The sequence below is a fragment of the Nothoprocta perdicaria genome, unplaced genomic scaffold (genome assembly GCF_003342845.1).
Source record: "Nothoprocta perdicaria isolate Ctin4 unplaced genomic scaffold, notPer1 scaffold_21, whole genome shotgun sequence".
NCBI lineage: Eukaryota > Metazoa > Chordata > Aves > Tinamiformes > Tinamidae > Nothoprocta > Nothoprocta perdicaria.
Genome location: NW_020455316.1, coordinates 4106965 through 4122992, shown reverse-complemented (window position 1 = coordinate 4122992; position 16028 = coordinate 4106965). Strand labels below are relative to the sequence as shown.

General features: G+C 41.2%; 1 protein-coding gene across 11 annotated transcripts in view; it reads right to left on the bottom strand.

Moving 5' to 3' along the window:
- Positions 1-16028, bottom strand: part of SNAP91 (synaptosome associated protein 91) — a 59420-nt gene that overhangs the window by 26804 nt on the left and 16588 nt on the right. For 7 of the 11 annotated variants that reach the window (XM_026038444.1, XM_026038449.1, XM_026038450.1 and 4 more), the window contains exons 4-12: positions 14546-14648; positions 11313-11406; positions 9969-10080; positions 7828-7934; positions 6434-6475; positions 4115-4185; positions 2511-2538; positions 1677-1786; positions 447-577 (exon numbers count right to left, since the gene is read on the bottom strand). In XM_026038444.1, the coding sequence (XP_025894229.1) occupies positions 447-577; positions 1677-1786; positions 2511-2538; positions 4115-4185; positions 6434-6475; positions 7828-7934; positions 9969-10080; positions 11313-11406; positions 14546-14648 (798 nt within the window). Of the gene's footprint in view, positions 1-446; positions 578-1676; positions 1787-2510; positions 2539-3685; positions 3692-4114; positions 4186-6433; positions 6476-7827; positions 7935-9968; positions 10081-11312; positions 11407-14545; positions 14649-16028 lie in introns of all 11 variants that reach the window. The other 4 variants (XM_026038443.1, XM_026038446.1, XM_026038445.1 and 1 more) reach the window with 1 other exon arrangement.

Genomic DNA, 16028 nt, shown 5'->3' with positions numbered 1-16028 from the left:
GCCTGTTGGACATTTTTCCAAAACAGAACTTCCCCTTTGGATGTGTCTGCTTTGCTTTATGAACGGAAAAGGTGGGATCTGCCACAGCCTGTGACACACTTGCCAATAAGCACATAATCAATCCTCGTTCTGCCTCCCCACCTGCTCAAAGACGCCTCCCCTACCTGTTCACCTTCAGCCTTCCTCCTCCTGCTCACTTTCAATCACATAATCCTGCTCTCCCCAGCTTTGCAGCCTGGCCTTCAGAATCAGCTTATAAGATTAGGCACATCCCTTGAAAAAGGAGAGTCTTGTGCAGCCGGGGAATGCCTGACTGTCAGGTCAGCAGAATTCAGAGTGGGAGCTGGGAACAGCCCGTGCCAGTACAGAAAGCGCCCGGTTTCTGTTCAGGGAGAACTGAGGAGGAAGGGACTGCAAGAAGAGAGGCTGGCAGCGAGTTTCTTTACCTCCCCATGAAGTTGCTCCAGCAGCAGCAGCACCAGCACCAGCAGCAGCAGCAGCAGGGGCTGGAGCCGCCTGTCCAGTAGATGCAAAATCTGGCTGAAGATCCAGAAGGTCACTAGATGGTTTGGAAGAGCTGACAAGGAAAGGAGAAAGAGATCTTAATCTTGGATCATTTGCTCATTTCAACAACTAAGAAAAAAAGTTTTTTTTCAAGCAGTAATACTAGGAGAATGAATATAAACACTTGCACTGCAACCAGTGCCAAGAAAACATTACACCTCAGGATAGGACCTTAACTCATTTCTGCTACTGGATTCTGACAGTAATGAATCGGAGACACTAAACTGCGACAATTCTGAAGCCAAAAACAGACCGACTTCCCCCACCAAATCACAGGTGGTTCCCAAGAACAGAGGAAATAGCTGCTGTCACTGACAATAGCTCCAAGCTACTTAAACGCTTCATTGCATCATAGCAGAAGGCCAGAAATGTGCACTTGCCAGGCAAGGAACAGGCATGATGCAACGGAGAGCTGCTAAAACCCAGGCAACTTAAAGCAGCCAGACACTGACTTAGAAGCCAGTGAACAAAGTCTTATCCATCTGGAACGTTTAAATAGTAAAAAATGAATCTTGAGGCTGTTCCTTCAGAGTACTTCATCTAACATACCAAAAGGTTTAATCCAAATTAGCTAAGTCTTTATACTTTTGGTTCTAGTTTGGAGATTTTACATGTCTAGTGTTCTTCAATTCTGGAAGTAACATAATGAAGAACAGCGGTTTCTTCAGTTTTTGAGCTAAAAGCAAAGTTCAGAATTTCTGACTGGTCAAACTGAAATGTTTTATTCTTATTTTAACCATTTAAGTCAATATATTTTTCTGTGCTTCACTAACTAACTTGAACAGCAAAAGAAAGGAGTTAAATCAGCAGTTTCAGAGAGAAATCAGTGCAAGTCAGCAAAGATTAATTTGGTTTTGTGTTCAGCCGTTACAGAAACTTTAGTCTACGTGACTCTAAGTTTATGTTGGCTCAACTCTGGCATTCTTGATACTGAAAGCAAATTTTATTTTTTGGCTAGGGCTCATTAGTGATCTAGACTTACACATTTACCTAACTCCTTCAGTACTGAAGTCTGCTACTGACAGCATGAGCAAAGCCTTTCAGGCTGTCAGCTCCTGTTACAGCTGTGACCCTGGCATCTGTGTCAGGTTCATATTTGCCTTTTAACTTACCTGACTGGAGCAGCTGTAGATGAAGTTGCAAAGAGATCCACTGGAGGAGACGTATCAATACTTTTTGCCGGGGTAGCATTGGGAGATGTAACAGTTGTAGCCGGAGAAGACTGGAAAAATATTTTAAGTATACATCCAATATACCATTATTTCTTTCACAAAAAAAAACAGTGCATATATTCACTTTAGTTCAATTTTGACACTGGGTGTTCTCAGGGCAAGCTATTCTCCCGTTTTAGAGAATTTAAGGACAACTGGCTAAGTTTTCCGAGGGCTATCAAAGTCACAAGCTCTCAGCATTTGCTTTCTTTGCTAGAGGAAGCCACAAAGAATAGGTTTCATTGTTAGGGGATACTGATGACTCGCCCAATGTCTAACTCTAATTCAGAAGTGAAGGTGAGGATTTGGGGTTGACTATCAACCTCTTAAAACCCCAATTAAGACAAGGAACAGCTTCAATGCGTCAAAAATTGACGGCACTGCGGTTTGTTTCTTCCCCCCTTCAAACTTAGGCTGTTTTGGAAGCAGGGTAAGAACTTTAACTATAACCCAGTACTGAACTGCCCGGTTCAGAGGTTTCTGTTTAGTTTCTGCTGTACAGCCCTTGTCACGGGCACCGAGGGCACCCATGTGAGCAGTTATGGCCTGGCAAACTAGCAAGGAGCTGGAGCAAGGGGACCCCTACGGAAATGTGTCAAGATGCAGTGTGTCATTTAGGGCCCAGACAAGTCTACAAAGCAGATCACCAGAGAGAAATTTAACTCTTTATGCCCTTAAGATGCCCAGAAGCCAGGCACCTGAACACGAGTCAGCTCACCAATTGCCAGTACTTACCTTGCTCAGAGGAGAAGGAGCCCCAGATCTAGCAAAAAAATAAAATAAAATAAAATAAAATAAAATAAAATAAAATAAAATAAAATAAAATAAAATAAAATAAAATAAAATAAAATAAAATAAAATAAAATNAAAATAAAATAAAATAAAATAAAATAAAATAAAATAAAATAAAATAAAATAAAATAAAATAAAATAAAATAAAATAAAATAAAATAAAATAAAATAGTTTGAGGTAAGCACTCTTTTGAAATCTTTTTCTAGTCATCAAAACTCATGCAAAAAATAAACCAAAAAACGTAAGCATGACAGTTTTCTGAAGATCTCTCAAATTGCATGTCCTCTCCCATTTCTCAAACTGTCGCATGTTATGTTAGATGAAGACAGAAAATTATTCTTCAAAGCTTAAACTCTTTCAAGCTAGTGGACAGCACAGGATTATTCTGCCTTTTAAAAAAGCTCTGCTTTATGCAGGGAAGGCAGAAATGCACACCCAAGCCTCACATTAAGGCCTACATGAGCTAGCAGGAAGGAGTTACTGGGGCAAGACGCAGCCAGGCTGTATAAATCCTGTGACTCTAGCAGAATAACACTGATATGGAAGCAGTTATCTAATAACAGACTTCTGGGGATACATGGGCCATTTTTTAAAGAAAGCCAAGTTACTTTAAAATAAGGATATTTAAAAGTATGGAAATGACTAGTTGTAAAGTCCAAGCTGAAAAGTCACTCACATGCAAAAAAGTCAAACTAACACCAAACTGCAGAGTCTTAATCATAAATTAGGATGCGCAGCTCAGTGCATTTGTTTGATTTCATTATTATGGGATATGAAAATAGTGCTAAATGCTTTGGCTTAAGAGAGGAAAGCTTAAAATGCCACCGAGTATGGAAAGAGAAGGTGAACTTCTAATAAAACTTCACTGGTTTTGAACTCGGGTCTGTCCTGTAGGTTAACTATCTAACTGGATAAATCTCATAGATCTTGAAAGCTGTAGTATTGATTGGAAGTTCTGGAAGCACTACAGAAATGACTAAAAATAACTCAATGGATATATTCAAAGGTAACAATTTAGACGCAATTTAATGAAGATAGCTATTTCTGACTGCTCAAGCCATCTAAAAAAGCCATAGCCATGCCTGCATGCAAGTGAAACATAAATGTCTGTACTTACCCTTCACTAAATGACAAGGAAAGCAACAGCAAAAGAAAGACAAAAAAGAAAAAAAAAAAACAAACAGTTTTAGCTTTTCTCTTCCCTGTAGTTAGTCATGACAAATATGTAGCAAAAGAATATAAAATCATTAAGAAACAATTCATTTTTGAAAATAAACGTCCTGGCAGCAACAAAAAACAGATCCTTTCAGGAGTGTTCCTTAAGCCACACTTAATTTTATTTTACAAAGGAAAGGGTCAAGATGTTTGTTTCCATTCCCCCCACTGCTTGTCGTTTAGAGCCTTGTGAAAAGATAAGGAAAATCTAATCATAACACAAATTCTTTTTTTCAGGTAGGTACCAAAAGCAGGTTGGGGGCAATAAGCCTAAATACCAGCTAGTCTCAGTCCACACTTTGCTTGAGATATTTTCACAATAGAGACCTACCTGTTGCCAGGTTTTTTTCCTTCCAATGAGTTCAGATGTTGCTCAAGGGTCTCCATAAGACTGCTAGGAGCCTTGAAAGCAAAGACAAAAGACACACTTCTAAACACAGTACAGTAAACCAGAAATCACAGAGATCCAGCAAAAACCTCCCTGTAGTGCATGCTCATGCTGTTACTTTCTTTACAACACTGTGAAAATAGTGGATTTCCATGCTAGAATTATCCAGGCAAAGACAGGATAGCTGAAGGATAATATTAAGCGCTCAAATTTGCAGAGAGAAAACATCTAGCTCTACTAAGCAGAGTCTGAAGCCTAAAACCAAGACACACTCATCATGCTTTCACTCAAAGCTAAAATATTGACAACAGCACAGGCATCCACCGGGCTAGTCAACAGTTACAGGTGCAAGGACATCTCTTCAGTTTTGCTCGTAGCCACATCTCCAGCAAGTCATTTACAACCAAAGGGATCTATCATACTTGCAGTGTTAACAAAACACATTACCACCCCAACTCCCACAAAAGCTGCTACCTTAGTTTCAACAGCCTCATAATCTATATATTAGTTATTATTTGGTTGCAATATTAAACTAGGCATAGGTTATTGAGTACAGTACCTAGAATAACTCAAATTTCAGGAAAAAAAAAAGTATTTGGAAGGATTTACAAAATCTAAGTCTTTTCAAGTCTTACTGATCTTTGGTTTTATTTCAAGCAGCCCTTTTGGTGGCCAGGCAATGTTCCCAGGCATGCATTTGCTGTTACAATGGCAGTTGAGAAAAGCAGTGGTAAATACAAATGACAGTGTCTTTAATAACTCCAGTATAAAAATAGTGTTCGGATATGTAGAATCCTGCAAGATTAACAAGCAAGAAGGAAAATCTTGAGAGCCACAGAGGCAAGTAATAGCAAAGTTTTTAAATCAGGGTTACCGGTTCATCAATGGTACATTCTTTAAAAGGGCAAGTCTCTTTATCAGTGTCTTTCAGATCAACTAGAATTCCTGGCAGCAACACCTATGGTGTTTTCCAGAAATAATGTCTTTAACTTCGGGATATATGCACGCACCAAAAACACTAGGATGTCACAACAGAAAGTGGATTCCCCCCTGCCTGTGTGTTCACACGGTGTGCAGATAGGGTGGAGGCTTCAGGATGCTCAGGAGCTGCTAGTGCCAATGCAAAGCTAAGTATATTTAGCGTATACTTAATGTATGGTGCCCACATACTAATTCTGACATTAAACTGAGCGACAAAGGAACTCAACATGTGCAGAAATTCAAAAGCACAGAAATTCCCTAGCTGATGAGCTGTGTTCAGACCAGTCCCCTGCCCATAAACAACGCTGAAACAGCTTGATTGTTAGGGTTATTTTTGTAGGTATGGCTCCTCATAACGCAAGCACAAGCAAGAACCGAGTTAAACATGAGTGACTTAGTTACAAGGATTCTTCAGCAGCAAGAAAAAAGGATGATCAAAGGCTCTCACTCACTGAGAACAGAAGAACTGAAGAACAGATTCAGACTCGGATTTATTCCAAAAGGCCATATCAAAAGGAGCAAGCTGTGCCTACTTCAGTGGCCAAGTAGAAAGCTGTGTTTCAGAAACTTGCCTTATTATTTCCTCTTTACAACTGCAGTTCTATCCTTAAATTTTCAATATACCACTCAGAGGTTTTTAAACAGCCAGCAAGCCCATAAGCTGGTCAATGGAGTCAGCCTGTCAATGGAATATGTAGAAGCAGCACTAGAAAATACCTGCTCAGGTACAAAACTTAGTACCTTCTTCCAGACACTGCTTCAAAGATGGCTTGCATCTTTTGACCAACACGGTTGTGGAAACCTGGATAGGGGTTTCCCACTAGCTATGTGGGCAAAAACTACCGTGCTTCAAGAATAGCTAATGAAAAATGAGTCAAGTTCTCCAATATCCAAGAAGCCACCAGAGCTGCCAAAACCCTAGTGTCAAGCACAAAAGAGGAAAGACCGACAGCTTCCAACTTCTACTTCAGCTTCCAAAGCTACTTTTTTGGATCTACAGAGTATGTGCACACACCAAACGTCACCACAACTCAAATTTCTTGTGGAATGCTACTCCCTATTTCAATGCCTTTAGGCATTTAGAAACATCATCAATATTTCAGCTTTATTATCCCAAATCATTATCATATAATACACAGAAAGGGCAAGACGCCCATTTTTCAACTCTATATTGGAAGAGGTTATTCTACCAGTTTTCAAAAAAAAAACTTCACACAGCTTTATTTTTGATTTGCGAGTTGTGAGGGCTTTAAGACTTTAAGAGACCCCAGCAAGGCTTACCTGAGTAAGATCCGGGATATCGCCTTTGTCAATTCCAACTTGCTGTAAAACATGAGTGTGTTATTCCCCTCAGCAGGCATTAAAGTTGACTAGAACAGTGCAATACTCTTGAACTTAAGACCCACTTTGTCTTCAAAAAATTGTAAAGAGACCCACTCCCTTCCCCGCTCCTCCTTCCCAGAAGCCATTCCACGACTCGCAGCAACTTGCAGTAGACTTTTTCCTCTGGTTCTCCTGGACACTGGCAAAATTCATACTCCCTACTGTAAAACATGCAGGGTTTTCTGGCCATGTGCTATTGTCTCCGAGGGCAGCATCAGTGAGCTCCAACAGAAGTCCTACCTGAACTATCCTAGTTTACACGACCTGACTATCCTAGTGAATTAATTTCTAAATTCAGCTGTGAGCAACTTCTAGAAAAGACTGATGAGAAAAAGAGCTAAAGATCAGGTCCCTTTGTTTTTCTGCCCTTCTCTCCTTTTATTTCAGGTACGGCAAGATGAGGTGTCAGTTTGCAAATTTTAATTAGTTGCCTTGTTGCTTAACTGCTGGTTCTTCGTAGCAGCTGCTCATCTAACTTCTGCAGAAGAGCAAACTCCACATTTAGCGAGTGCAAAGTGTAATCAGAATAATCCTGAATTTGCTGTGCTGTGCAGCTGACCTATAAGTACCTGAGTTGTCAGATCTAAAGCCTCCAAGTTATTCCTCCCTCAGGTCCAACATTCACATTGGACATCACCTGCCTTTGCAGAAGGTGATTATATCTTCAAATAAGTAGGTGCACCATCAAAAGCACAAACTTGCTCTCTTAGCTCCTTGTTGCTGCCCTTGATAATGACACATGAAATATAGCAGTAAGTTCACCTAGTGCCTGGGAGCCAAACAGCTCAAATGACAGGCCAGCAGAACAGCTAATTACCTGTGTAATATTGGCATTACCCATGTAAGAGGATGAGAAAAAATCATCAAATCTGGTAAATTTTCACATCACAGCTAAGAACTTGCAGTTGGCTGTAAAGACTTAAGAAGGAGACTTCAAATTATTGTGCTTTTGTCTGCAATTGCTGTATCATCCTCTAAGGGTCAACCCTGCCCCAGAACCACATTTATTACAGCACTTCCATGAAACACTGTTGTGGTTGAATTCCTGTCATCTGCTAAATTGCCAGGAAAGTTGAGGCTGGCTGCACAGCAGAGATTCATTGAAGGTCTGAGCAGGGCTTACCAGTCCAAGAAGTGCTGAACGAGCAGATCTAGACAGCCTCAAATTTACACATAGCAAAATGAATGCTTGACAAGTTCAATTAATATATAATATATAGTTCAAATAATACAGTGCTAAAAATAATCACATGAGCTTAAATGCCAGACTTGAGAAGATGGAAGTCACTTACCTCGGCAACCTTAAGAAACTCAGATACTCTGGTCATTCGAGTAAGAAACCGTTTGTAGATTTCAAGAGCATCTTTACACTGGCCCTTCTTCATTTCAAAAAATTTCTCTGGAGGAATATTTTGGCAAATTTCAGTTAAGGCATTTTACAAATGTATAGGTGTATTTATCAAAATTCTAGTTTTCAGGAAGACTGTATTTCAAGAATGTAGTGTGGAAAAACATCTACAAATGTTTTTCTACTTGGACTTTTTCTAGTGGCTTTCCCAGTCATTTGTAGAAATTAGGATTTTGGCCCTCTGAGAAGCTAAATTATATTAGCTGAGAAGCTGAGACTGGAAAACTGCATCCAAAACAGTCATAGCACTACATGTGACACAAACTAGGTTTCTAAAGACAAATCATAAGCAGATGGAGTATGTATTAACCTTGAAATTAAAATTGGTCACAGATATTTAAAGGTATTAATATATTTCTTCTGCCATGTTATTCTCACACTGAAGAGCAGTACTTTTTCCACCTCAGAATTTTTTTAAGATTGGTTCACAGTTCACACCAGTATTACAAAGTCAGACTGCCATATACTGCAACCTGAACTTATGCTGAAATAGCTGTAAACAATGAAGTCTCAATCCAACTGTTAAGCCCAACACATTTGCACCTACAAAATAAACTTTCTATGCTGATATATAGCTCAGTCAAAACACGTGGGACTTACATTTATGAAATTTCACCATAAATTGTTGTATCACATCAAAAAAGTCCAGGTTTACAGTTCAAGAACTTAATTTTGCCTGTGTTCAGTCTTTACAGCCTCTCAGATTCTTGTTCTCGTGGCAGCTGGAGTTTTCAGTCAGCCATGGTAACCAAGAAATGTGAGTTTCTACCTGTCTTTATAGACCTACCACACTGCTGTACAGACTCAGCAGGTGAAACCAAGTTTCTGTAAGGTCAGTTATGTCAAGCCTTGAAACGCTTTGGGCAATTTAAGACGATGCTGCTTTTAGAATTCATAGCAAAGCCTTCCTGCTTTGCAGTGCATTGTATTGGGTGTAGCTCTGGGGTCCCCAGGACAGGAGGGATGTGGAGCTTCTAGAGAGGGGCCAGTGGAGGGCAATAAAGATGATTAAGGGACTGGAGCATCTATCTGATCTTACAAAGAAAGACTAAGTGAGCAGGACCTGTTTAGCCTGGAAAAGAGAAGACTGAGGGAGGATCTGATCAATATGCCTAAGTACTTGAGGGGAAAATACAGGGAGGATGGGGCCAAACTCTCCTTGGTGGTGACCAGTGATAGGACAAGGGGCAGTGGGTACAAGTTGAAAGACAGAAGTTCCATCTCCACGTGAGGAAGAACTTCTTCCCTGTGAGGGTGACAGAGCCCTGGCACAGGCTGCCCAGGGAGGCTGTGGAGTCTCCCTTCTCTGGAGATCTTCCCAACCCGCCTGGATGCCGCCCTGTGCCCCGTGCTCTGGGTGTCCCTGCTGGAGCAGGGGGTTGGACTGGATGATCTCTAGAGGTCCCTTCCAACCTCAACCATTCTGTGCTTCTGTGGTTAAGATGAGCTAAGCTCTGATCCCTCCAAGCTTCCTGAACTTCAGAACATGCTGAGCCTTGTATATAAACCTTGTCATCTGAAGGCAGACAGAGTTTAGGTGAGGATCCAGCTATGGAAATCATCCTTTCAGACGAACTGTGAAGGCTATTCAGGAGTGCTACTTAATAAAAGGCTAGTACATAGTACATAGAGCAGAAAGGGGAACCTGAACCTTTTGAGTGAGCAATCAAATAGCAAAAGCTGCTTTGCTATCCTCACAAGATATATTATACGATCTCTCATACACAGCAATGTACTTTTTTTTTTTTTCTTTTTTTTTTTTTTAACCTGCAAGCACAGACAGGCTCAGTGCCTTGCAGGAGGCTTCTTAACATTTTTATAATATGGCAACCCAGCTTCAGATAAGCGCTAATTTAAAAGTTTATGAATGTGACAAAATTTTTCCTAATTTTTCACTTCCTAGCAGGACAGTCAAAAACAATGCATTAAGTTTAATAGCAAGATGAAAGAAAAAGGGAGACTGAAAACCCATTTTTCATTTTTCACTTGCTTGTGTATGTGAACTACAGACATCAGGGTACTTACCTAGTAAGTTAATAACTCCATCATTGTAGCAAGCAAAAAGTTTGATAAGATCTTTAAATAGAAGCATGAATGCAGCATTTATGACACCATTTGTCAGCTCGTTTGGATGAACCTACAAATAAAATACCAGTTAGTTTGAGCAACTTTACTTAATGCAATCAGAAGTTCCAGCTTGCGTCAGGAATCTGATACTGTTATAGGTGCAGTCAAGCCCTGAACACGAGTTTTTACACAGAGTGTAAAAGGTTTTTACCCTGCTAGCAAATGCAGGGTCACTTCTTGCACCACTTCAGAACAATTCACTGCGGTGCAGGAATATTCCCATCAACAGCAGGCGTCTTTGCCTCGACTCCTTCACCCATCCCACAGTGGTGGAAGGCAGAGAAGCTGCTAACAAAGCTCTAGGGGACAAGCCTGAACAAAGCAGCACCTCTCCTACATAACACAATCGAGTCAAGGAAGTCGAGACCCTTCCAGTTCTCATACCATCTTGAACAGAAAATAAGTGCTAGTTTATTAAATAACAAAAAAAAAGAAACTTTATTTTAGAGAGTAGTATCACTATTTTAATTTTTTTAAGTAAGAACACAGTAGGAAGACTCTACACTATATCTTTCCTCTGGAAGCTGTAGGGGGTCCTCTCTCCCAGTGGGCTTGTGTCCTTCCATCCACAGAGCACACAGAAGAACCTCACAGTTCATTCCTTCCAAGACCTCTTTGCAAGGTTCCAGTCCGCCTCCTACACCTACTCACCTCTGGTTTTGTCCATCATTTGAAACATATACATAATCTCACTGTCATTAATGAGACACAGTATAGATATCTTGTATACATTCATATGTCTATGAATAGTCTAGATTCAAGTTTTTATAGTCTATTCAACGTGTAATTAAAAAAAAAGATGATGTCTTTAGTGAAGTCAAACAACGTACATATGGTATTTTATTCTTTCCACTCATTACACTCCCCAACAGTTATTGCCAAAAAAACAAGGAGGGGAGGGACTTCTGTCTCCTTTTACTTTGTTTCTTCCCCCATTGATGCAAAAAATGAACACTCCAAGCAGAGGCAGCATTCCCAGGAACCCTCATTTCCTGATCTCTTTCCTTACCCTCTCTATAAGCAAATCTGCATCTAAGCATTTTGTACATACAAGTAAGTGCCACCTTTCACCTTGCCCTACCTCAGTGGAACACCAAAAAGGTTGTGGGCTTTTGCCCTCCATCCTAGTTGGGCTATTAGTAAAGCCTTACCTGCAAGCAGGTGAAACACCAATTTCAATGCAACACTTAAGTCAACGCCTAGTGTCTGTGTTTTGTTTGCTGGGAGACCTTCAATACGTACATCAAATTCAAGTAGTGCATCAATTTGTTCCTGTAGGATTGGCATGCTCTTCAGCAGCTTTTCTGGAGCCATCGTTCTCATTACACCCTCAGCTCTGCAAGAGGAAACACCGATTACAAGTCAGGGTTTTCCTCCTCCCCCTACCCCCAACTGACTTATTGCCTAATGGCAAGATGAAAGCTGCTGGAAACCTTGTCAACTATTTGTCTGGTTCAATACTGTGAAATTGCCAAATCTGTCCAGTTCCACATTTTCAATCCTGTCTGGTTCTCCTGCCTTCCACTGCAGCATCAGAGCTGGCACAGCAAAGACTTCAACCAGCCGCCCTCCCCAACAGGAGAGCAAGAAGGATTCTGCATTGCAGTAACCAATGCCAGGGTCCAACCTCTTGCCAGAGAAGCAGCATCAGGATTTTAAACAAGTTGACCAGAAATAACATTGCAGAAATAGTTAAAGTGACCAGAAGTCTTTATGCGTGAACCTGAAGTATAACTGGTGGCAAGTCATTGCTAGCAGTACTTTTTAGACACATTTGTGGTCACCAAAGACAACTCGATAGGTTTTCTCCTGCAAGCTCCATCTGCATGTGAGGAAGAACTTCTTTCCTGTGAGGGTGACAGAGACCTGACACAGGCCGCCCAGGGAGATTGTGGAGTCTCCTTCTCTGGAGATCTTCCAAACCCGCCTGGATGCCGCCCTGTGCTCCGTGCTCTGGGTGTCCCTGCTGGAGCAGGGGGTTGGACTAGATGATCTCTAGAGGTCCCTTCCAACCTTAATCCTTCTGTGATCTGTGAATTGCCACTGCAGACGCTGCCAACCCAGCGACAACAGAAGTCACTGCAGTCTTTGCCTAGACCCTCTTAGCCTCGGAGACTTTCCTGAGCAGTCTTTACTAGTCATCCTGCCCTTTGCAAGGCTCCCCCGGGGCCTTGCCGAGTGCTGAACACAGCTCCCGCTGGGCAGACCACAGCAGCCCCTTCCTACGCGGCCCGCAGGCCGCAGAACTGCCTCCGCGTAGGCCTAGGCCGGGCTGGAGCAGCCACAGGCCCACACGGTGCCAGCCGCCCCACGAGCAGCTCCGCTGGCTCCGCCGGGGGACCCACACCGCCCTCCTACGGCGTTCGTGCTATGCCACGAGGCAGCACCTGGCTCTGGGAATCACAAGTCACAAGGCTTCGCAGGAATGTGCAGAGACAGAAATCAAGGGGTCTGCAGCAACCCCAAACTGTGTTCTTGTAACGTGAAGTGCTTGAAATCAGTAGGTGAAAAACAGACTTTAAGATGTTAAAACTACAGAGGCCTCCTTGACCAAAATCTAACCTGTTGATCCTCACAGATATTAATCTTAACTTTGAAAACTTCTTAACAATTCATATGCCAGATAACTTTAGGAGATGAGTATTCTGGTCCCTGTTACTGCAAACCCTGTCACTTTCAAAACCCAACTTGAAAGGACTCGAGCAACAGAGCTAGGGTGCCACAGCAGGACCTACTTGTCTCGCAGTTTGAGGCAGGAAGAGCAGCAGGAGATAAACCCAGCAGTGAAATCTGTGTCAACAGTCCAGAATCCAAAGCCACAGACTACACCGAAGCCACCAGCAACAACCCAGATGCAGACTCAATATCATTAAAAGGAATCTCTTTAACATATGGCAAGTTAACCTGCCCCTTCCCTGGCTTCTAAACCACTTGCTGTGCAGTTAATGCTTCGGCAGAGAGACTCCAGAGCTGTGCAGGTCCAAACTACAGGGCTTAAGAGTCCAAAGAAGATGCTCTGACAAAGACCAACATACTGAGCTCAGCTGAGTCTTCATGGGGAAGGTTGGGGAGTGTTTTGTTTTTCTTATTTTCTTTGTTCATTTTTTTTTGAACTCAACTCTAGTGGGAAGCAAAAATACCAGCTTATAGCCTCATTCTGTTTAATTTATAACTGTTTGCTGTGTTGCCCCCTGGGAACTCCAGCTACGCACTGGGATTTTTCTTCACGATTACTTAGATCTAAATTTTGTGCTGTGTTAGGTGTATATGTAGGGAAACACAAAATACCATGAAGTCTCAATGTGAGTTGTGATAAAAACAGGGAGACACTGTGACATCCATCCTGGTATAGAAGAAACTCACTTTTAAGCTAAAGGGGAAAAAAACAAGGTGTGCTCTTCATAAGGCCAGTTCTTTGATATAGGAAGAGCCCATTAAATACTGTGAAAAAAAAACCACCTAGTGTTTTTACTATTTCCTTCTAGCTAAGGTGGCTAGCAGCAGAAGCAGGAGTGAGTACGTATCAGTGTTCACTCCCTGGGTTTCTTCTTCCCTGACTTTGACTCAAAGCAAGATGAGCCCGTAACTGTCTTTATTCCCATCTTTTCCTGGGGAACAGCTTGTGTTGACAAGATTTGACCTGAATTTTGAATACTAATTTCCATGTCTCTTTGATGAGAAGAGTTTGCACTAAGTACCTTTTGCAAATCAAGTATTCAAGGACACGCATAAAAACAAAGTTGTTTACAGAGCAAGAACCTGATTTATTGTGCAATTACAACACACAGCGTGGCCAGAAGAGGCTGGCTGGGTTATTTGAGTCTTTTCTAAGACTAGTCATTTATTACTCGATCATGTTGGACTAACCATTTTCCTTACAAATCTGACCTACTGTTGACTGGCTCTCTCATATAATCAAGCACTAGATCTCAGTGTTCCCTTCAGGACACAAAATCTCCCCAAACTTCAATAGTTGGTTCCTGGTGTCCGGTAGGCCTCACCCTCCCACCTCCTCTCTGCTGTCTCACTGCAGAAGAGCCCTTCAACTCCACAGACCTCTTCCTTCTAGAAGTCTTTGTTCCTTTTCTTATAGAAGGTGTCTGGAGACTAATGAAAGATCCCAAATAGATTCAGTGTTTCCTTTGGCAAATTCTGAATACAGTCTCTCTGCAGCATGATTTAATAAGAGTCAGACTTAATGCACAGCACCAAAAGCTCTCAATTCGGTAAGTCCCATGTCTTTAATCAAGTGATATCCAATATTTGCTTTGTACTCATAATCTTTCTTCTTCCCTACGTGCAATTCTTAACCAGTCACAGACATTTAGGAAACACAACTATTTTGTTGTTTCAGTTTAATTAAATAAAAACCTTAAGAGTAAAGTCATTAAGACACTAAAATTAAGCTTAATGCCATAAACAAGATTTTACAGGTGAAGAAAACCTAGCAGTTTATACATGGAAAGTTTGCTTACCCTTTCTTCACCCTTGCGAAGTCAAATGCCATTTGCCTGTAAGAAAATGCTTTTTCATTCAAGTATCTGCTATAACGCCTTATAAAGGTGGACATGTCATAACCTGCAAAAAAAAGTTATATGATTTACATTAATTCTTATGATTGTTTGGAGGTTCTTCAACAAAGGATAACATGAAGGCAGAACACCCCAGGACTGTGAGATCTCTATGACACAACAGAATTACATATGTTATATACTGAATGGGCAAGACGAGTCATCTTGCAGCTTCTAAAACAAAAGTAGCATCAAAATAATCTACCGCCACTTTCCACTCCCAACAGTGGCAGGATTCTTGTACAAATCTACTAATGGCTGCTACATAGTTATAATAACATTATTTGATGGCCAAATTGATCACATCTCTGTTTATGTGAAAAAATGTCACTTTTAACCATCTCTTTTAACATTTAACTGGCACTTGGACAGGACAGGCAGGACAAAAAATAATTTTAACTGAAACACTCCCATACTTTAGGTCAATCCTTCCAAGTCTTCATGGATCCTCAAAATCTCCCTAATTAGGTTTACTGGAATCAAGAAAGAATGATTGTATTTCCCAGGATTCTTGCCTTCTCTGGATTGTTGCCTTATAAATCTTGGAGGCAGGTGGCATTGCAAAGGCAGCCTCCATCTGCACCAACTTGATTGCAAGGCTATAAAACTTTTAAACACCAGTATTATTACAGTCTATTCCTCGGGCATTTCTTTTGCGGTTTCTTCTTTTAAGTTACAGAATTCAGCGCAAAAAAGGAACTGATCCCCCTCTTCAATGGAGGATCCTTCAGTGGAGGAGGCCCTGCTGTAACCTTCATTAAAACTGGTATCTCCGTTGCATTTCTCCATAGTGTCTCTAGATATGAGCATCTCTATCAACTCAAGCCTACCAGGACACTCTCTGATACCTCATCATCTACGATACACAGATGTGTTATCTATTAAAAGGCAATTTAAGTTTTAAAATGTGTCAAAAAACCACAAAAGCAAATATTTAATAAATTCCACAGCTGCCAAATACCAGCAGCTTTGAACAGGCACAGCACAACAAATACAGGTTTCATATCTGCTTAGCTTTGTTCCTGTGCTGTGTAACAATTTCTAAGCGATGCTTCCACCTCCTGGGTGCTACGCAGTAACAGGGCATTGCTTTGTTCTTGTCTATCACTGCAGCACTCATGCATTTGGCAGTCAACAAATATTCTCCAACAGCTGCAGAATTATCAGTTTCCTTTCCCCTCTGATAGAAAGCTACCATGGAAGAAGCTTCCCCTTCATTAAGTGAAGCGTCAAGGCTGTTCGTGAGTAATTCCAGAGTCAGACTGGGAAAGCAGACTTTGTAAGTGTTAAAGAAAATAAGCCAAGCCCTCAACTTCTTTACCCCTTTCATCCCTTCCAAAATCAGTAGCCAAATCAAAACTAGTTAATGTTCTGGGTGTTTTTTTTT